Source organism: Rosa rugosa, chromosome 5 (assembly GCF_958449725.1).
Source record: "Rosa rugosa chromosome 5, drRosRugo1.1, whole genome shotgun sequence".
Taxonomy (NCBI): domain Eukaryota; kingdom Viridiplantae; phylum Streptophyta; class Magnoliopsida; order Rosales; family Rosaceae; genus Rosa; species Rosa rugosa.
Window position 1 is genome coordinate 36162121 of NC_084824.1, and position 22440 is coordinate 36184560.

At 39.5% G+C, this 22440-nt stretch overlaps 2 protein-coding genes across 5 annotated transcripts in view; one reads left to right on the forward strand and one right to left on the reverse strand.

The window, feature by feature from the left end:
* LOC133711592 (cyclic nucleotide-gated ion channel 1-like) overlaps positions 1-7087 on the forward strand; it is a 30744-nt gene extending 23657 nt beyond the window's left edge. The window contains exon 7 of the mRNA XM_062137697.1: positions 7082-7087. Coding sequence (XP_061993681.1) covers positions 7082-7087 — 6 coding nt within the window. The remainder of the gene's footprint in view (positions 1-7081) is intronic.
* LOC133709766 (disease resistance protein RPV1-like) lies at positions 7023-11971 on the reverse strand. 4 transcript variants are annotated; one of them, XR_009846366.1, is made up of 7 exons: positions 11260-11929; positions 9846-10944; positions 9331-9765; positions 8326-9219; positions 7500-8194; positions 7243-7336; positions 7023-7208 (listed from the first exon to the last, which is right to left on the reverse strand). XR_009846366.1 is itself a non-coding variant. In XM_062135626.1 (7 exons), the coding sequence occupies exons 2-6, from the start codon at positions 11760-11762 to the stop codon at positions 7532-7534; spliced, it is 3594 nt and encodes a 1197-aa protein (XP_061991610.1). In that variant the 5' UTR covers positions 11763-11820; positions 11936-11971; the 3' UTR covers positions 7023-7336; positions 7500-7531. The 4 variants fall into 4 exon arrangements, 3 of the variants coding, with proteins under 3 accessions (XP_061991610.1, XP_061991611.1, XP_061991608.1); XM_062135626.1 differs by adding an exon at positions 11936-11971 and having other exon boundaries at positions 7023-7336; positions 11260-11820; XM_062135627.1 differs by having other exon boundaries at positions 7023-7336; positions 9331-9762.
* Between the last annotated feature and the right edge of the window lie 10469 nt (positions 11972-22440).

The window sequence follows — 22440 nt, forward strand, 5'->3', positions numbered from 1 at the left end:
CGAAAACTAGTAAATCCATAAAGTTTCCCCAATATCTCACGAGAAAAAAATATATTCCAATGACGTAGCCCCGCACGCCAAAATATTCTCAAAATCATAACAAATAGGCGAGATCAAATTATAAATCGCAGTTCAGAAACAAAACCGAATCAAGAATCATCAATAAGGCATTCCCAATGCCGAAACCGAAAGTCGATAAATAAACAAGAAATATAATTCCATCGAAATCCCATTTCGAAAACTCTTTCAGAAATCTCAAATCGACGAATGAAAATAAATATGAAATTCCAGAAATCACCTCGGAAAAATAATTCGTCGAAAATCAACATAAATTATAAATTCGAATCCGAGCATAACAAATTAATATCCGCAAGTCATAACCGAGATAAATCGTAATCAATCTCTGAAAATCATTATTGAAAGCAAATCCACGAGATAAACCGAAATCAAATTCCGAAATCAATTCATATGCTCAAAAAGTAATATGTTAATCAAATAAAGCAGTAATTCAAGAAAATAAACGCATGCATCATTATTTAAAACAAAAGTCCACTCAGTACTATTCAGGCGATCACGCATACGAGTTCCTTCATCGAGCAATAACTCGGTACGTCGCCCTGTACACAATAATTTTCCGAGAATAACTATTCAACAATTAAATACGATTCCCAAAATCAAATCCTCATAAATCATCTCTCCACTTCTTCTCGGATTCAACCCAAATTTTACCTCTAATACCAATTCATTATCTTAAAGGTTCCAAGTCAGAACCGAGAGATACCCGACGGTCGGATTCTCGTAAATCGATAATCGAAATCCTAAATTTTCAGAAATTCATAATCGATTAAAAACTTCTCCAATTCCAACTAAATTCACATATTCAACCTCTACAAAAATTATAGGATTTAACTAGCTAAAAAAATAGAATTTAAATTACTGTTTAAACGCCAATACTGTTCACGCGCGGCACTGTTCATGCGACGCCCAACACCTCCTCCGGCCACCAAATTTCAACCACTGAATCATCTCAACATTCTAAGCATGTTTCATAACTGCAACGGGTTCCAATTTTACCTTTAAACACTCAAAATCGGCCAGTGAAGAAAACCCAGAAATTTCAACCCTAGAATCGGGGATTTCTTCGATTCTCCTTCCTCCGGCTGAATTGGAGCAAGAGAGTTGGTGGTTTAGGACCATGGAGGACGGGGCTAAAAATCCCAGACGGTGGCGCCGCCTAAAACGGTCGGAAAACTGCGAATCGGACGGGGCTAAATTGCTGCGCCCTCTACCGCCGTTAATACTGCACGCCGCTGCCACAGGGAGGATGAGGCGGTCCAGAAAAGTCCGGTTTCACGGCCGGGGCTAGCCGGAAACGTCGCCGATGAGGCCGGGAAGCCTACTGTCGGCCATCTCTCTCTCTCTCTTCACGAGTTCTCTCTCTCTCTCTCTTCGATTTCCAGAAATGAAAATCCCAATATGGAAAGTTTCCCCGAAAAATTCTTACCTACGGCAGCCGCACCACGTGGCCGTGCGGCTGCCCAATCAGAACCCACAAAAATTTTACTTCATTCCGAAAATGCCCCTGATTTTTAAAAGTGAAATACTCAAAATACCCCCCTGCTTAAGGGTCTGATTGGTCAGCCCGTACCACGTGTACTTTACGTCTGCCGTACGCAAGACTTTCTCAAGTTTCCCCAGAAACTTCCACTTATATCTAAATGAGCCCCAAAATTACAAAATTGCCACTACGTTTCAACCCTTATAACTTCTTCGCTACAACTCTAATTTTAATGTGCCACATATGCACGCGCTCGGTTTTGACATCCTCTACGACTTTCATGAAGAAAATTTTCTCAAATTTTGGCCCGATCACAAAGTCAACTTTTATGGCCACTAAAAGTACCGAAACGTCAGTAAAAGTGAAAGTAAAGATCGTTTACCGTCCAAATGCCAAGTAAACCGATAAATTTCAAGTTCGGGATGTTACAATATTAATTGAAACTCTAACAATTCAATATGACCACAAGTCCCACTTGGACATTTAAAAGAAAGAATCCCCGAAACTTTCTTTTAAAACACGTACTCATGAGCATCAAGTAGCTCCCCGCTACTCCCCATGATGTACAATGGCAACAGACTAGAGCTCTAACTGATCGTATCCACTCACCCGGCCAAAGGCGTGAAGTCCCGATATATATGCCTGAGGTCACTCCCAGCAGCCCCGAATCCTCAGATCTCCTCGATCATTAGATCAAAACATTTCAAAGCGGTCACTCAGGACCAAATGTTACTCAACTCTCAAAAGGAGATGTCACCCCGTGACCTCCGATCATCATACCTCCCCGGTCGCCAGATCAAAACATTAAGCAAGTCGCTCTGGACCCAAAATGTTAAACCAAATCAAAAGGATATGTCACCCCGTGACCTCCGAATCTCTAGACCCCCGGTCATCAGATTCAAAACATTAAGCAAGTCACACTGGATCCAAAATGTTTGTAGAGGCGCTTTTGATCAGGGTTGTACGGCAGTGAGATTACCGTAGCCGAGCCCAAAATCTTGTCCCCTTTATCTGAGTTAGCGAAGACTAGGCCCAGCAAACTTCTAAGGATTGAGAATCCTAGGAAGCTTGCTGTTGTGTTACTCCCGGCAGCTCCTCTCCATGTTCACGGCAGTGAATTAGTGTGCAATTTTAGTAAAGGCTTGACAAGATGTGCGTGGCATGGGAGCTAGAAAAGCATGAGTTTCAGAAGAAGAGATTCCGGCAATGGTATGATTTCTGGGTTTTGGGTTAAGGTTGATTGGGAGGAATTGATGGCTAGGGATTCAGAGATAGGGCTTGATCTCTTGCTTGATGTTTCTGGGTTGTTGTGGCTTCTGTCCTTCTAGTGGGAGAGTTGCTTGGGCTGTTTTGTAGTTAGCTTGTGCCTCCTTTCACAGCAGCTATAACCATCGATTTATAGAGTGGTGGTGGCTTAGGTCTGCTGCTGTTCCAGAAATCTTGCTGCTGTAATCCCAGGAATCCTGCTGCTGCGGTGACTCCAGAAATTCTGCTGCTGTAATCCAGGAATTGTGGCTCCAAGATTTGCTGCTGGAAAAAGGGGAGTTACGGGTAGAGAATTGGCTTGTGTGTAAAAGAAGGTGATATAGTACTTGAGATGTCTAGTTTAAGGAAAATAATTGAATATATTGGGTAAAGAGAAGTGTTTGTTGTAATTGAGTGGTTTTTGGGTTCTTTCTTCTTCACTTGCCCATAATCAGAATTGGGCTGTTGAGCTTGAATTTCGGTCTCCAAGTCCGAAATTACCAACAAGCCTAAAACTAATAATGGGCCTCATGCTTTTCCGTTACCTTCCACACCACACCCGCTCTTGCAAGCCCCAAATGCGTGAATGTGGCTGGGGTCCACATGTGTGGCATGATGATTGTCGTTACAATTTGCTTATTGGGCTCGAGAAATGAATTGGGCCTGATAGCTGGATTTTTGGGCATCAACAATGTTAAATCAAATCAAAAGGAGAAATCACCACCTGTGACTCTCAGATCTTCAGACCCCCGGTCGTTAGATCAAAACATTCAAATCTTATCAAAGCAACTCACACCAAATCTTGACACTTTTCATACAATAGAAATTCCCAATTCCTAACACATTGTCTCCCGAAAAGTCAAGCCTCAAAACAATAGAATGAAACCCATCAATCCCTATTGCTTAAATCACCCATTAACCCATAAGAATATACACATTTCACGTAAATATATATATATACGTGGTCCTTCACTCAGGAATGCCACTAATACTAACTATAGTTTGCAGTTAACTAAATAACTCTCAAAACAATAAAGGTAACTTCGTTCGTAAATGAACATTGTGAGATTACTCACCTCAGAATCCTACTGTGTCTTCTATACAGAACCGAACTACACTCTCACCAACAACTCATCCAAATCACCTTGAGAAGCACCTAATCACCGATGACCTCAAATCAGAACACGAATCACCAAGTGATAAAAGTTCGAATCCTCTAATCGAACAACAACCCTGAAAGTGCAATTGTGGGAGTTGTAAATCAAGACTAGCCATGCTAGTTTTTTAGCTATTTGTGACTATTCTTGTTTTCTCCTACATTTCTCTACTCTTTTCTATTTGAATTTTGTAATTTTGATGTCTATGATTATGGGTTGTGAGTAGACTTTGTTGGGGGTTAGGGTTGTGTGCCTTAGCCCAAATTTGATGTAATAGATGCTTAATTTGATTTATATATGGAATTTGTTAATTATCGGATACTTATGTTTTGTGATAATTGATTAGAATGCATGCTTAGGAATTGTCAACTCTTGGGTATGTGTTTTAATAAGTCTAGATTAAAATTTAGGGGATGTCATCCTTAGATTTTAGGGCTAGAACCCCGATTTAATATTCGTGGGAAATACAAGCATGGTTCACTACATGATTAGCTTGATCGCAATTATGGTGAGCTTGATTGACTAATTCCTCGATCTCTAGGCCTCTTGATGTGAATTAGTGACCATTGAACCGGCTCTAATTCCTGCCAAGCGAGTTCCTACGGCCCTTGATACGGATCCGATTAGCGGATCGAGTATCCATTAATCCGACAGATACGGATTTAGATCGAGCTATCCACGATCCGCCGGGTTAACGGAACAGGTTCGGGTTGAATTTTTTTTATTAGTAAACGGATTTGAATTTAGGTTGATCCACTCTAAATTCGATCCATTTACAGGTCTAGATATTAGTTCCTCGAAGGCAAACGATGTAGTTAGGGAACTAGTCTTACCCTCAATCCCAAAAAAGAATAATCTACCACACTCTGAGAACCCACTATTTTTTTTTAATTGATCTCACTTACAAAGGAAATGCTACCATCCACTAAATCAAATGGTGCTAGGCACATGATATGAGATATGTAGACTCACTTGTTTCGCTATATTGACTAACGGGTATCTAAGTGGAGTTCTATCATCCATGCATCATTGTGATTATTATTTACAAAGTATTGTTTAATAACATAATTGTGCATCACTTAGTTCCATTCTGTCAGTTAATCATGATTAGAGATTTATGTCCCTATTGAGCCACTGGTTGAACTCAACCCACCCTATCATAGGTTGTTTTGCAGGACCAAATACTAAGAAGTTTGAGACGAGGACTGAAACCAAGAGTTCTAAGCTACAACTTTGTATTGCAAGTTTAAGCTTTTGTTAGCTAGAAGACGAAAAAGATTTGTATAACAATGCTTCCGCCGCGTGAAGCAAAGTATTTCACTACCCAACAACTGCAACTCTATTTTAAGTCATATGTGCCTAAAATGAAACAAGCTTGATAGGAAATGGATCTCACTTTCCTACCTATTCACATATTGACTGAACTTTTTTCATTTGTGGTTACAAAATTTATCTTAATTTGTCTTCGTGTTTGATCTCTCATGTAGTCTAGGTGTTTGCCTTTTCGTTTTTTTTTTTAATTTTTTTTTTAGAAGATGAAGATTCTATTAATAACCTAACAGATTACAAAGCATTGGATCCATAGTTACGGGACCATCAACATGAGTGACTTCCATGAGCCAAAAATGTCCAACCCCTAACCAAATTTTACGCCCATACCCGCGAGCTACAATGAGTAACAACCAAACCTGTACCGATACAACCCAGCCACCAACATTAAGATGAACTGTTTTCACCCGTTCAGACAGCGCGTCCCAAAACAACCAGACCACGTGTAAGGGTGATTCACCATCACGTTGAAAACCAGAAAGCACCGACAAAAGACCAAACCAAGACACAGCAGAACGACCACGACACCATAACAATGGCATCGATGCTACACAGAAACACCCAAAACCAAACCCTCGCTCACAAGAGGAGGGACTTATTTTCAACAAGACAACAACTAAAAACAAACAAAGAAAAACTAAGCAACCGGAAACAAAAGACCACCAGAGAGACCCAAGAACAAAGGCCCGGCCCAAACACCACCTCCCCCAGCAAAAAGCAAGTGCAGCAGGCAACCATTCCCACCGCCAACGAGCCCCTTCGCCACCACGCCGCCGCCCCGCAACAATACGCCATCGCGCCGAATCCCTCCGCTGCTGCACCGCCTTGTCATCCACAAACAACTCCTACACCAAGCTGACGACCCCAAACTACAAAGAATAAAAATAAAATATAAAAAAAATTCGAGCTCGATCTCTGTGGTAAGCCAAGGTTTTGAAGAGGGAGCTATAAGAGCTAGATACTAATAAATCCACAAATTCCTGCCAAAATTCAAAATTCAACCAGAAAAAAATGATTAGTGTAAGTGGTGAGTACTTACAACTGAGTCGGCGTGCGAACGAAGTCTCATCAAAACCTAGCCGGAAGTGAGACAAAATCACTGGGCCAGGAGAAAAGATACCAAATTAGCTTGCTAAATCAGATTGCTCCACCAGAGTTCTTAACCAAGCTGGACCATCGCATGTAAAACTCTGTTCCCCCTCTATTCCCAAGTCCCAACCTCTGAGGAGCAAAGGTGGTGTGCTACACTGTTTTTACTCTTGGAAGATGAGACCATGAGCAAGTACTCAAACCTTTAACCTTCCTTGATCAAGTTTACACCATCACTACCCTCCATTATGGCATTTGATAAGCCTTGAGACAAAGCCAACTTCAAACCAAATAAAGCATCTAATACGTACCTCAGTTACATGGGCAGAGAAACAACCATGAATTAATTGCTTTCTGTATGGCCTTGTGTAACATTATGGTCAACTTCTACTCCCCCTGTACCCTTTTGAATCATCACAAGCTCCATAAATATTAACAAGAGGAAAGAAAGCCACTTTGAACGAGTGCCACATAATATACTGTTCGGCAGCTACAAGCTTTGCAAAATCACCACTAGATAACACCATAGTGACATGTTGGAAAAGGTCAATAAAACATCATGGATGATAGCAAATTGAGGAATGCATTTCCTATCTCAATGTGAGGAAGAGTGAGCAAAGAACATATATTTACTGGACCAAAAAGCAGGATCAAACAAAATAGTTGTTGATGGTAATTGTACTGATACAATGTTTATTTGCAGATGTAGTATTTGCTGCAAATATAATCTACCTATACAAACAGCTCAAATAATAGGAAAACAAGAAAAGTTATAATGCCTGTGAATTGGTACACAAAAAACTTGGAGAACATTGATCCAACCGCAGATCTTTGGATATAGCAGAGCAATTTATTCTGCATATATTTGGATCTAGCAGAGCAATTTATTCTGCATATACTCAAAATCTTTCCAGCAGAGCCACCTTGAAGCATCCCCAAATGTAAAATTAAAAGTTCCCTATAATATAGACGAACAAGAATCAAATTAGGCATTGTTAGCGACTCAAAAAGAGACTTTTCTGAAATATGTATATGAAAAAGAAAAAGAGAGAAAATTAGATTACCACAGTACAGTCCAAAAGAAAAAAACTAAAAAATTACAACAGCAAATTACTACTGACCTTTTTTCCTCTATCTTTTTTCGAACTAAGTATCAATGATCAGCCTGTGAAACATCATCATGCTCAAACAAGAAAAGGAAGGGGCTCTTGGTTTTGTCAGAATCAAGATGAGATGGGTTTTCCTGGCTACTCTTGAATTGTGTTTTCTGAGCACGATTCAGGTTATTACAAAGAAAGTATTTTCCCGTCCACATTTGGTAACTTGAGGATGACACTGATACATCTCCAGCAAGGAAATTGTGTTTCTTTCCATCTTCACTACTTTCCTGCTCATACACAAGTTGGATTCCCAATTCCTTTGTCCATAAATTTAGATTGTATCCAAGCTCGGATCCAAACTCAACCGAAACACGTACTTCGTCTCCCCCTCCCAGATCATGTTCTCCAAACCTCCAATGGCTTAGCCATAACATGTCTTCATTCTCCTTTGGAATACCTATTGTGATAGGGGAATAGGTCCACATGAGACCCTTGGTCTCATTGCTGACTTTAAACAAGTTTTGATATTTAGCAGAACGACCAATATCTGGGCGTCGTGCATATACAACACATGCATTTAAGCCTCGAATTCTATGATTAAGATGTGGAGGTACTATAATAGACAACACAGAGTTGCCCATTCTCCTGTGGCGAAACCAATCTGGAATGTCGTTTCCGTTTAGGTAAATGCTAGATATGCCACATTCAGACAACACCTGTTTCATGGAGATTGATGATTATGTTATCAAAAAATTACAAGCTAATTATTCAAACAGCTAGCTAGCATTTGTATCATACAAATTATAATTAAAACAAGGATACATGAGTGAGAGAGGAAGGAGAGAACCTGGATGGGGACCTTCTTGGTTGTATTTGTAATGTAGTTGATCATTTCAACCTCAGCATAGCTTCCAATGGATTTAAAATTGAACAGTCCCATATCTTTGATCATTTCTATGTCAGTGGTTGTCAATGGTTTTATAGTGAACAAGCTTTCAACTTCAACTAACTTCTTGCAATCCAGAAAATCTGTATCCAATGATTTGAACAAGTTTGGTAAATTTGTTATTCTTTTCAATGATTTACAAGAACTTGCAAGCAAACTCTGGAGACTTGGTGGGAGCTCTGGAAGCGTTCTGAGTTCTGTGCATTCCTCTAACATAAGTGTCTCAAGCTTACTAAGAGATCTTATGTTTTCTGGGAGGCTCTGAATTGGGTTCCCACATAGGTCTAAATACTTCAACGAGGAGAGGATACTAAGATCACCTGGAATCTCTAATAGGTTGCAGTCAGCTAAGCTTAAGCTTCGTAAAGAACGTGGTAAATTTGATACTGAGAAACTGGTTGGTATGATATTTCTGCTTTGTACTGCCCATGATAAGAACGATTTCCACAAGTTAGGTGATAAACAATCGTCTTTCTTCATATCACTAGCTGTCAAGAGTGACTGATTTGTTGCAACCATATTAGAATGACGCACAAGCTTTGAGCAACCAGAAAGAATAAGTGTTTGAAGAGAACTTGACATTTTGATTCTTGTTGGAAGCTTCATCAGATTTTTGCAGTCTTTTAGATTTAAGAAAACAAGTTTCTCCAAGTCTCCAATCGATTCATCAACCTCAATCAAATTTCTACAATTTTTTAGAATCAATCTCTCAAGGTTAGGGAGTCCTGATATGTCGGGGGTTGCTGAAAGGCCATGTGAATGACTAAGATTAAGGACTTTCAGACTTGGAAGAAACTGTTCAAGAGATAATTAAGTTATTAGCATCTATGAATGCATAAAGTTTCTAGAATACAATAATGTTCACTAAATTTGTGTGTGTGAGAAGGAGAGAGACATTATTCATACCTTGGTTCCCTTCCATACACATTGCAGGCTGCTATTCCGCAAGTCAAGAACAACTAGAGTTTTCAAATACAAACTGGCTGGTATTGAATTTAAAGAGAATCCTCGCCAAGACAGCCATATCAAGTTTTTTGGAAAATCTTCAAAGCCTTGACTGAAATGTACATTATTGAGTAGGAGAACTTCAAGGTTGTGCATCTTTTTGAATGCCTCTATTTTGAGGTCAACCTCATCTGATGCTGGAGTCGTGTTGGCTGAGGAAAAACTAAATAATTGCCAGGTGAAGAGACTAAGTCGACGCCGTCCTGAACAATTTCCATCATAATCATCAACACGATGTCGTTTGCTGTTACTTCCACTAAATAATGTTTTGGAAGACTCATCTTGCATCAACATAGAAAGGTCAAGTATGATGCCCTTAACAGTTCCAGTACCCTGCTAAAAAAACCAGAATATTTGGTAAGGGATACAGAACACATTTATAATTCATCCAAACACATGCAGATTATGTTTCTTACAGTTCTTTTACTCAAAATATTGAAGGCATCTTTGTGCCACACCCTACTGCGTTTCCCAGGGTCCTCAGGTGATTCTTCACGAATAATTCCCCTTGCCATGTCTCGAAGCAAATGATGCACTATCAACTTGTTGTCTTCATTAATTTTCACTAGACATCTATCAACTAGATTTTGAATTCCAATCACTGCGTAGAATTTAAGGTCGCCCAGTACTGTAATTGAAAACTCTTTTTTCTTTCCTCTGAAGAAGCATGCTATATGAAGGAATAAGTTTTTGTCATGATCATCTTGCAGAGAGTCAAAACTGATTCTAAGAATTTTTTGAATTTCTCCATGTGGAATCTCACATAGCTTCTGTAATGCGCTTTGCCATATATCTATACTTCTACCAGACAAAGAAGATCCCAGAACTTGCAGAGCTAATGGAATCCCTCCACAGTGTTTTACAACAGGTTTTGAAAGATCAATGTAAGCTTCAATAGGATGGGCTTGTCCAAAGGCGTGCCAACTGAGAAGCTCAAGTGATTCATGCTCATTCAACTCTTGAACCTTAAACATTGTGTTAACTTCGTGAGCCTTTAACAAATGTTCGTATCTGGTTGTTAAGATTATCTTACTTCCTGGAAAAAACCATCTGCTCATTCCAATAATTGCATTAAATTGGTCTGAGTGGTTCACATCATCAAGAACAATAAGAACTTTCTTGCAACATACAGCATCTTTTATCTTTCGTATTCCTTCATCAATGTTGTATATTTTCTTTGTTTTCCCCTTTTGGAGGTCTGAAAGAAGATTTCTTTGCAAGCGAACCAAACCATTCAGCTGTTCTGAAGTTTCTCTAACATCAGCAAGAAAGCTGCTACCTTGAAATCTATGGAAATTCAAGTTATAAGCAGCTTTGGCAATAGTGGTTTTGCCAATTCCACCCATTCCATAGATCACAGCCACACCAACATCATTTGACCCATCTTCTAACCACATGTTTATACCTCGCACACGATCATCTATTCCAATTGCATACGGAGCAATGTTTAAGACTTTGGAATCCAATTTACTTCTGATTTCTTCAACAATATCTTGGATAAATTGTGATTCATACCTACAAATTATAGATATAAGCCATACATATGTAAAGCATTTTTCTTTTTCTGATAGAAGACTGCATTAACTAAAGATATATATAAAGGACATTAAACAGTTTATATAATAAGCTCTCAAAGAAAAGTGTGAAAGGTAGATGAAAGAACACAAAAACAAAAATCTAAAAAATTCCAATAAGCATTCCCAGTGCAAATGGCCAAATTAATTGTTAAAATAAGACCAAATTAACAAAGCTGAGAACAAGAGTTGTTATGAATGAGTGTAATGAATGAACAAAGCTGGAAAACGAGATCTTATGATTGAGTGTAATTACCGTTGTCCTAAAACCATTCCACCAAGATCTGCAATATCAGAAAGCGCTCTTCTCCACTCGGCAACCTTTCCCATCTCCTCCTTGAAGCGCTCTTCATGTCTAACAAAAGCTTCAGCAAAACTCCCGCTTTGCTTCCTGACATGGGAAGGATCTACATCGTAAAACACTGGAATAACCACGTGTGCGTCATCATTTCTCCTACGTTCCATGATCTTTGCAAGTTCGTCCAAGCACCACCTTGATGAAGCATAGTCTCTAGACAACACAACCACAGATACCCTCGACTCTTGGATAGATCTCTGTAACTCTGCTGCGATATTTGCTCCTCTCTCGATTTCATCATCGTCTCTAAACGTGTGAATTCCTGCGAGCTCCAAGGCCCTGTAAAGATGATCTGTAAATCCCTTACGTGTGTCCTCACCTCTGAAACTCAAGAATGCATGATACGTACACCGGTAAGGGGAGGGCGAGGAAGAAGAAGAAGCATCCAACTGTGTGCTCATGGCAGCCACTTAGAAATTTAAACTCTGTCAGTAGCTTACGACTGAATGGAGGAAGAGACTGCAAGATACAAATTATTGCAGAAGAGAGATCAAAGAGATAAAAAAAACAAAAAAACAAAATTATGGGAATAATGAGATAGAGAGAGGAAGAAAGGAGCACTGATGCATCGTACCATTCTCAGTCTCTTTATCACTTCACTTGTTCTTGTTGAGTACTTTAATATAACAATCAGATTCCACTAGCTAAATTATTGGTGCCTTTTATTAAAAAGTAATATAAAAATATCTTATCGGATCCCTTATTTGACTGTTTGTTACCCACATGTTCTGTCAAGGGAAGAAGCAGAAGGTTGAAAAGGAAAAGAAAATGATGCAGAACAGATGGCTGCCCAATTTGAAGAACAATTGGATCGTGCTAAAGGAGAAAAACGAAAAGTGACTAGTAGACGCGAAACAGCTCCACGGAGTCCGTTTGGGACGCACCTTACCTTTCCGGAAAGGGAATCGCGCCAGAAATCAAACTCTTTTTGCTACGACCTGTGACCTTTTTCGGGCTTTCGGGGTCGTTTAGGGCCTCAAAACTGCATTTTTCTATTTTCCGGTGTTTTGATTTTCCTAGTTATTTTCGGGTTGTTTTTGTTTTTACCCATGGGCTTTAGGGTTTCATTGTTAGTCGCCCTAGGGTTTATTTTCTTATAAATAAGCCGCCTTAAGGCTGCAGAACGCATCTATTTATCTTTTATCAATAAATTTGAGATTATTCTCTTTTTATCTCTGGTGGACTCCAGAATCTTTGCTTAGGTTTATTGCTGGTAAACCTAGTTTATCAATCCGATCATTCCGACTGCGTCAGGTGGTATCAGAGCAGGTCTTCCCTGTCTCTTTTATTTGCCTTAGTAGCAATGGGTGAAGTTACGAAATCAGATATTGAAGCTCTTACAACAGCGTTTACCGCTGCCATCAATTCCTTGAATAATCAGATCGGAGAAATTCGTGGATTGTTGGGTGAGAGGAACAACAACAACAACAACAACAACAATAATCGGAATAGAGGCGGGGAAGGAGGCCAGCGAGTTAGGGCTCCACGTGGTGAGATTGTTGTTAATACTTCAGAATCCGAGCCTGAAGAAGAAATTTTGCAATATGAACAACAAGGACAAGCTGACCAGGATTACAAAGTCAAGACCGAAATTCCATTCTTTTCGGGCAACTTGGGTGTAGAAGATTATCTGGATTGGCAGCTTCAGGTGGACAGATTCTTTGAGATTATGGAAGTGCCTGAACTCAAGCAGGTTAAGCATGTTGCCTGGAGATTGAAGAGTACTGCTGCAGTATGGTGGGATAAGTTGCAGAGCACTCGACAGAAGCAGAGGAAGCAGGGTGTTAGAACGTGGCGAAGAATGAAGCAGTTAATGATGGAGAGATTCTTGCCAGATGATTGTGAGCAGATTCTATACAGGTTGTATATCGAATGTGTCCAGGGAACTAGGACAGTGGCTGACTACACAGCTGAGTTCTTACGCTACTCAGAGCGTAACGAACTAGGAGAATCTGAAGGCCAGAAGGTGGCTCGCTATATCAGTGGGTTGAAGCCTTCTATTCAGGATAAAATTGGGTTACAAACTGTTCATACTATGGCCGAAGCTTCAAACCTAGCATTGAAGGCAGAGTTGTTAGAGAAGCCTTCACGAGCTTCTTCTTTCCAGAGATATAACTACCAAAGAAGCGCAGATTTGGTTAACTCCTCAACTGACAAGGGTAAAACCACACTGCAGAAAACAGAAAACACTTTTAGGGCTTCCAATCCTCCTTTTAAAGGGGCTGGCAGTTCTAACAGTTCTAGTGGTGTTCAAAACAGAGCCCCGAACCAGAGGTTTAATAATCCTTATGCTAGACCTACAACAGATGTCTGTTATCGATGCAACAAGCCTGGGCATAGATCTAATGTGTGTCCTGAGAGGAGACAAACTGCTCTTATGGGTGAATGTGACGAAGATGAAGAAGAAGAAGGAGGAAGAGGTGGCGATTATGATGGGGCTGAGTTTGCTGAGGAGGAGTCTCCTGAAAAGGTTAATATTGTGTTGCAGCGGGTCTTAATATGTCCTAAAGAAGATGGGCAGCAACGCAATATTTTCAGGTCATTTTGTTCCATTAATAATAAAGTGTGCAATTTGATTGTGGATAATGGGAGCTGTGAAAACTTTGTAGCCAAGAAGCTGGTGGAATACTTGCAGTTACCTACGCAGCCTCATGAAGCACCTTATTCCCTTGGTTGGGTCAAGAAAGGTCCACAAGTTCGAGTTACCGATTCCTGCAAGGTACCGGTATCCATTGGTAAGCATTATAAAGATGAAGTTCTGTGTGATATTATTGATATGGATGCTTGTCATATTTTATTTGGACGACCATGGCAATATGATGTGGATGTGATTTATAAAGGCAAAGATAATGTGATGATGTTTATGTGGAATAGTCATAAAATTGCTATGGCTGCTGTGTGTCAATTTGAGAAGTCTGGTGGAAGGAAAGGGGAGAGTTTCCTGACCTTGTCTAGCAGTGAATTTGAGATGGAGGAGGCTTTTAAAGAATCTGAAGTTTTCTGCCCAGTGGTGATAAAGGGGTTGTTGGCGGCAGAAAAGGAAGATGTGGTGATCCCTCAGGACGTGCAGAATATGTTGGGAGAGTTTAAAGAGTTGATTTCAGATGAGTTGCCCAACGAACTACCACCTATGAGGGACATTCAACATCAGATTGATTTGGTCCCTGGAGCTAGTTTGCCAAATCTGCCACATTACCGAATGAGTCCCAAGGAGAATGAGATTTTGAGGGAGCAGATTGAAGACTTGTTGAAAAAGGGGTTCATCCGTGAAAGTATGAGTCCTTGTGCAGTTCCAGTCCTCCTTGTTCCTAAGAAGGGCAATCAATGGCGGATGTGTGTTGATAGCAGGGCCATAAATAAGATAACTGTGAAGTACAGGTTTCCCATCCCTCGTTTGGAAGACATGCTGGATGAACTGGAGGGTTCCAAAGTGTTTACCAAGATAGATCTTCGAAGCGGTTACCACCAGATTCGAATCAAGCCAGGAGATGAGTGGAAGACAGCTTTTAAGAGCAAGGATGGCTTGTTCGAGTGGCTGGTTATGCCATTCGGGTTGTCTAATGCACCCGGCACTTTTATGAGGCTCATGAACCAGGTTCTTCGTCCTTTTATGGGTTCCTCTGTTGTGGTCTATTTTGATGATATATTAATCTATAGCAGGACCAAAGAAGAACATCTGGTACATTTGAGACATGTTTTGGGAGCTTTACAGGAAAATAAACTGTACATTAACCTGAAGAAGTGTACCTTCTGTGCCAACAAACTGTTATTTTTGGGATTTGTGGTTGGAGAAGAAGGCATTCAGGTTGATGAAGAGAAGGTGCGAGCAATAAGAGAATGGCCAGCTCCAAAAACAGTTTCTGAGGTGCAGAGCTTTCATGGTTTAGCTACTTTCTACAGGAGATTTGTGAAGAATTTCAGTACCATTACTGCCCCTATTACTGAGTGTTTGAAAAAAGGCAAATTCCAATGGGGAGAGGAACAAGAGAAGAGTTTTGCCCTAATCAAGGAGAAACTTTGTACTGCACCAGTTCTTGCTCTTCCTAATTTTGACAAGGAATTTGAGGTTGAATGTGATGCTAGTGGCGTGGGGGTAGGTGCTGTGTTGTCACAAGAGAAGAAACCAGTAGCCTTCTTTAGTGAAAAGCTGAGTGAAGCTCGTCAGAAGTGGAGTACTTATGATCAAGAATTTTATGCAGTGTTTCGAGCATTGAGACAATGGGAACACTACCTAATTCAGAGAGAATTTGTACTGTTCACGGATCATCAAGCCTTGAAGTACCTTAACAGTCAGAAAACTGTGAATAAGATGCATGCGAGGTGGGTGAGTTTTCTGCAGAAATTCCCTTTTGTGATTCAACATAAATCTGGTACTCTTAATAGGGTGGCAGATGCTTTGAGTAGGAGGGCTTCCTTGCTGGTCACTTTAGCCCAGGAGATTGTGGGGTTTGAGCTCTTGAAAGAGTTGTATGAGGAAGATACTGATTTTAAGGAGATCTGGACCAAGTGCAGTAGCAATAATGCAGTTGCAGATTTTTATGCGAATGAAGGATATTTATTCAAAGGCAATCGGCTATGTATCCCTAGTTCTTCGTTGAGAGAGAAACTGATTAGAGATCTGCATGGAGGAGGTTTGAGTGGACACTTGGGCCGAGACAAAACTATTGCTAGCCTTGAGGAGAGGTATTTCTGGCCACAGTTGAAAAAGGATGCAGGAACTATCGTGAGGAAGTGCTACACCTGCCAGGTTTCTAAGGGTCACTCCCAAAACACAGGACTTTATCTTCCTTTACCTGTACCTGATGATATTTGGCAGGATCTTGCTATGGATTTTGTGCTAGGATTACCCCGTACCCAGAGAGGTGTGGATTCTGTGTTTGTGGTGGTTGACAGGTTCTCTAAGATGGCGCACTTTATAGCTTGTAAGAAGACTGCTGATGCGTCCAATATAGCCAAACTGTTCTTCAGGGAGGTGGTTCGTTTGCATGGAGTACCCAAGTCCATTACTTCTGATAGAGACACAAAGTTCCTTAGCCACTTTTGGATTACCTTATGGAAGATGTTTGGTACAGCTTTGAACCGTAGTAGCACAGCTCATCCTCAAACTGATGGACAGACAGAGGTTACTAACAGAACTTTGGGTAACATGGTATGAAGTGTTTGTGGAGATCGACCCAAACAGTGGGATTATGCTTTGCCACAGGTGGAGTTTGCTTATAACAGTGTTGTGCATAGTGCAACAGGGAAGTCACCATTCTCCTTAGTTTATACTGCTGTTCCTCGACATGTGGTTGATCTGGTGAAGCTTCCTAAGGTTCCTGGTGTTAGTGTTGCTGTTGAGGGCATGGCTAGAGATGTGCAGGCTGTTCGAGACGAAGTTAAGGCCAAACTGGAAGCAACTAATGCTAAGTATAAAGCTGCAGCTGATAAATATCGCAGAGTCAAAGTGTTCCAAGAAGGTGATGACGTGATGGTGTTCCTGAGGAAGGAGAGGTTTCCTGTTGGTACCTATAACAAGCTGAAGCCCAGAAAATATGGTCCTTTTAAAGTGGTGAAGAAGATCAATGATAATGCTTATGTTGTTGCACTTCCAGATTCGATGGGCATTTCTCACACTTTCAATGTTGCTGATCTGCATGAGTTTCGTGAAGATGAGGCTCTTTATCCTGAAGAGAACTCGGGGTCGAGTTCTTCGGAGGTGGAGGAGACTGATGCAGAACGGATAGCTGCCCAATTTGAAGAACAATTGGATCGTGCTAAAGGAGGAAAACGAAAAGTGACTAGTAGACGCGAAACAGCTCCACGGAGTCCGTTTGGGACGCACCTTACCTTTCCGGAAAGGGAATCGCGCCAGAAATCAAACTCTTTTTGCTACGACCTGTGACCTTTTTCGGGCTTTCGGGGTCGTTTAGGGCCTCAAAACTGCATTTTTCTATTTTCCGGTGTTTTGGTTTTCCTAGTTATTTTCGGGTTGTTTTTGACCCATGGGCTTTAGGGTTTCATTGTTAGTCGCCCTAGGGTTTATTTTCTTATAAATAAGCCGCCTTAAGGCTGCAGAACGCATCTATTTATCTTTTATCAATAAATTTGAGATTATTCTCTTTTTATCTCTGGTGGACTCCAGAATCTTTGCTTAGGTTTATTGCTGGTAAACCTAGTTTATCAATCCGATCATTCCGACTGCGTCAGAAAAGTTGAAATTGGTATGTTTTATCTTACGAATCACATTCTTTTTCATGCATGTTCATTGAAAAATTATTTATAGATGAAAGTGTGGATTGTAAGAAAGATGTGAAAATTTCAATCCACTAAAAAATGAAACCAAATTGCAAGAACGTTTATAGCCTATCATAATAATTTGCTAGTTAGGTTAGATTAGTAATAATAATTTGCATGTAAGATCTAAATCCTTCGCAAGAAAAACCTGCTAGTTAGGTTAGATTAGTAATAACAATTTGTATATAAGATCTAAATTTAAAAGACTCTTACTTATCATTTCTCACAATCAATTCTTGTCGGAAAAAGTAGTTAATTTACTGCATTATATTTTAATGGTGTGCAATGTAGATACCTCCACTAGTATGGCTTGTTTTCTATGTCACCGCATGAGCAATACCCTCTTAGTGAGCCCACAAGTCATGGTGGGACCCAGCCGCGATATACATCTCATACCCCAATACTCAAGCTACCCCGTGGAAGTCGAAAGCCGCCAAGATCTTGACAGGAAGCCACTGTCCCGACATTGCTGAGATGCCTCCATGATAAGCTTTCTACACTAAAATAAAGACTTTGTGTCTCACATAGAAGAAAATGTAAAGGAATGAGCCCTCATTCCCTATAAAAAGAGACTATTTCCCACTTACTCAATCATACCATTACAATCCTCATGTAATCCTAGTCTCTTGGGCCGCAAGGCCCAAACACATAGTTAGAGATTTCAAGTTGACTTAGTCTCTTGCTAAAGCAGGAGAGGAACCACTATCCATCATGTCTCTCAATCTCTCTTACTCTCTCTAAAGCTAACTAGAGTCTCCGACTCCAAAAGTTAACATCGGCGCCGTCTGTGGGAAGCCGAAATTGACAGTACCCGCCCAGGATTTCACCCTGAAATCCGAAGTGGCCCTGCGGTGCCCGCCTTCGAAGAAATTCTACCAAAAATTTGGCGGAACTTCCCTTAAAAATGGACTACCCAAAACCTATAGAAATATATTTACACTTCTAAACTATCCATCCTTATTCTTCTGGAGCCACCATGCTCCCCAAATCTCAACATCTCCCATTTCACAAGTACAAGTCTTAACTTAATAACATTCGTCTTACAGATTATCAGAGCAATTCTAATATAAAAGGTAAGGAAAACATGGATAAAATGGATACGCGGGAGCTGTGCTGTTGGCTATGCCTCAACTCCATGTACGCCCGACCTCAACTAATCTAGCCTGCAAACTGGGCATTTGAAACCAAAGGGCACAGGGGGAAAGCATTTAAAAACACGTTAGTGTGAGTGGACAAAAATAAATAATCAAGATAATTTGAATGAAGCAAACTTGAATACTTTCCCACTTATTTAAATTTATAAAACCTCGATGCATGCAACGTTTATAAAACGTATTTCTTTAAACCCAAAATCTCATAAAAACATACCAGCCCCGCTGGTTAAGAGAAATCGGACTAGCAACAGTAGGATATGGGGAAGAAGAATTCATCACCATACGGGTAAAGGAGCCCCTTAGGCTCTACCCTTGACTGCCACTCACACATAGATTGTATGAGGAGGAGAACTAATAACCTCGACTACCACTCACGTGAGGAGTAGAATAAATCACCTCAACTGTCACTCACAAACACAAAGTAAGTGAGGAGGAGACACTATAGAACGACCCCAGTACGGTGAAGAAAATAATTGAAAACCAGTAAATCCATAAAGCTTCCCCAATATCTCACAAGAAGAAAAAAAAAAAAAGTATATTCCAATGACGTGGCCCTGCACGCCAAAATATTCTCAAATTCATAGCACAAAGACAAGATCAAATTATAAATCGTAAATCAGAAACAAAACCAAATCCAAAATCATCATTAAAGCATTCCCAATGCCAAAAACCGAAAGTCGATAAATAAATAAGAAAAATATCTCCATCGAAATCCCATTTTGAAAATCTTTTAGAAATCACAAATCGACGAATAGAAATATAATTAATTCCAGAGACCACCTCAGAAAATAATTCGTCGAAAATCATTAATGAAATCGTAGATCATACTTTACTTTGAAATTCGCAATATCCTCTTTAAAACGTAGAGCCAAACTCATTCTGAAACTATAACCGAGATAAATCATAAATTCGAATAATACTCATATATGAAAATAAACCAATGAAAGCTCAATATCTGAGGAATAGTAACACAAATCCATTTCAAAAATCATAATCAAGGTAAAGTATATTCGATCTCCGAAAATCGTTCTTGGAAGCAAATCCACAACATAAATCGAAAATCAAATTCTGAAATTAAATTATATGCTCAAAATATAATGTGATAAATTAAATAAAGCATTAATTCAAGAAATAAATGCATGCATCAACATTTAAAATAAAAGTCCACTCACAGTACTATTTCGGCGACCACGCATAAGGGTTTCTTCGTCGAGCGGTAGAACGGTACGTCGCCCTGTACAAAATTATTAACAAATTAAATACGATTCTAAATCAAATCCTCGTAAAATCACTTCTCCATTTCTTCTCGGATTCAACCCAAACTTCACTACTAATATCAATCCATCGATTAGAATATTCCACAGCGGAAACAAGGGAAATCTGAAGGTCAGATTTCCATAAATCGACATCCGAAACTCCAATCTTCAGAAATTCACAATTGATATCAAACTTCTCTAATTTCTACAAAAATCACATATATAAGCTCTACATCAAAAATAGGATTTAACTAGTGATAGGAGCATTTTAATGCGACGTTTTACTTGCTTTTTCCTACATTTCTTGCGTCATTTCCTTAGTAAAACTCTGTTTAGGAAAGTTTCCATTCTTCGATTGGGAAAGTTCCTATTTGTAGAAAGTTTCTATTTTTGTAGTTTCTATTTATCATTTTTAGTAAGTTTCCATTTTCGGTAGTTTCTATTTTTCATTTTTAGAAAGTTTCCCATTTTCAGTTTAGGAAAGTTGCCAATTTTCATTTTAGGAAAGTTTCTATTTTTCTTATTAGTTTCTATTTTCAGGACCTCCGAGCTAAAAAGTGGAAATGAACTCACAAATGGAAAGAGGAGCTTGCGAAAGTCAAGGGGAGCAAAAATGAGGAACAATGAGCCACAGAAATGAGCAGAAATGAAGAAAAGAAGTTTTCCTGCTTCAACCAAGAAACCCTGCGAAAAGGAGGAAAGCTTACCAATGAAGTTTCCAACGTTACTATGAAAAAGAAATGGAAAAATAAAGTGTTATGGCGTTGGAAGTTGACAATGCTTAAAGTTGAAGCAACAAGGCCCAAGAACTCTCAAGAATGAAGTGGATTTTCGGCAAAATGGATCAAGGCCCATGAAAGCCCATGGAATTAGGGTTGTGACGCAATGGATTAAACCCTAGAAGCCTTTTGCCGTGAAAATACAAAGAAGGAGAGAGAAAGTGGCGTGAGAATCAAGAAGAACCTAGAAGATTTCGGCAAGAGATTTTCTAGGGTAATTTTTATGGAAAGATAAACCCTAAGAGACTCCTTGCCGTCCAAGCCAAGAGGAAAAGAAGGGATTGCCGTGCAATATCAAGAAGAAACCCTAGAGATTTCGGCAAAGTGATATCCTCTAGAGAGTTTTAAGGAAAGAGAAAAAGGTGGAGACCAAGAAAAGCTCAAAAGAAGTCTAGATACATTCCTATATTCCCTAAAGGAATTTTGGCCGAATTTAAAGTATAAAATCAGAATATATCCATGGTATTTCGGCCAAGATTATTAGGGAATTAAATGGAATTTTGTGATTGGTTGGACCACCTCATAGGGCTTATTTGGCAAGATATTATTGGAGGAAATTATGTGGAATTTTCAGATTAATTCCATGAGGTTTACACGGCTTGGAGACCAAGTTTGGCCGTTCCCTATATATACTCACCTCCTCTAGACGTCAAGGGTCCCTCTCCCATACAATTTACACTTTAGAAAAAATCAGAAAATCTTCTTAGCATAGCCGTGAGTTTCTCCATCCTCTAGTCATCTCCACGAGTTCAAGCAAGGCCAAAGGAAGAAGAAGAGAAGCCGTGAGCATCACCATCCATATCCATCCTTGAAGCTTGCTTTCGAGATTCAAGAGACCACAACGTTTATCATCCATCTCATCTTCATTCACGGTGTAATCCGATTCTCCTTTGTAACCTTTGCTTTGAATTTCGTTGGTTATGAACTAGTTGACATATGTGTTTGAATGAATATTAATTTCTGGAATTTTTTTATGATTAAATGAAATTTTCAGATTCATATTATTGTTCTTCGAGAGTTGCTTATGTGGGTTTGTTTAATTAAATTTGCGTTATAGATAACTTTTGTATTTTAATCTTATGTGGTTGCAAACACTTAGGGTTTCGATATAATTGGTGCTAGGTTTAAGAACATGAAATCGACTTTTCGTTTTGTGTAAACTTGAATCAAAGTAGTAAAGGTTTTGTACAAAGATCGAATTTAATTAAAGAGAATTGCAATTAGGTGGACTTTTTCATACTAAGTTGTACACTTGAGTTGATAGCCTTTCTATGTGCTTTATGCGTTGAACATGTCATGATTGACTAGCTTTCTAGGGCTTGAATGCATGTTTGATAGGATTAGTCTTTGTGCTTTCACTTAGATTAATTAGCATTGAAAAGTAAAATATGGGAAATTGTTTGCTTTCTAACGTTTCACATGATCAACTCCTTTCTCATGACTTAGATGAACAATATTAGGGTTTGAATCGATTTTAATCATATGTTTCGGTTTTTGATCTTTGTTTTCTCATTCCATTCGTATTTTTATGTTTTTGCATTTAAATTGTTTTGTTAACTTAGTTTTATTTTCAGAAAACCAAAATCAAAAATATCCCCCCTTTTTCGTAAATAG

Bases quoted from the DNA above. Each gene is read 5' to 3' on its own strand.
- LOC133709766 (XM_062135626.1), bottom strand. From the start codon at position 11,762: ATGAGCACACAGTTGGATGCTTCTTCTTCTTCCTCGCCCTCCCCTTAC. The intron at 10,945-11,259 runs GTAATTACACTC...TATAATTTGTAG, and splicing joins GGAATGGTTTTAGGACAACG to GTATGAATCACAATTTATCC. The intron at 9,766-9,845 runs GTAAGAAACATA...TGGTTTTTTTAG, and splicing joins ATATTTTGAGTAAAAGAACT to CAGGGTACTGGAACTGTTAA.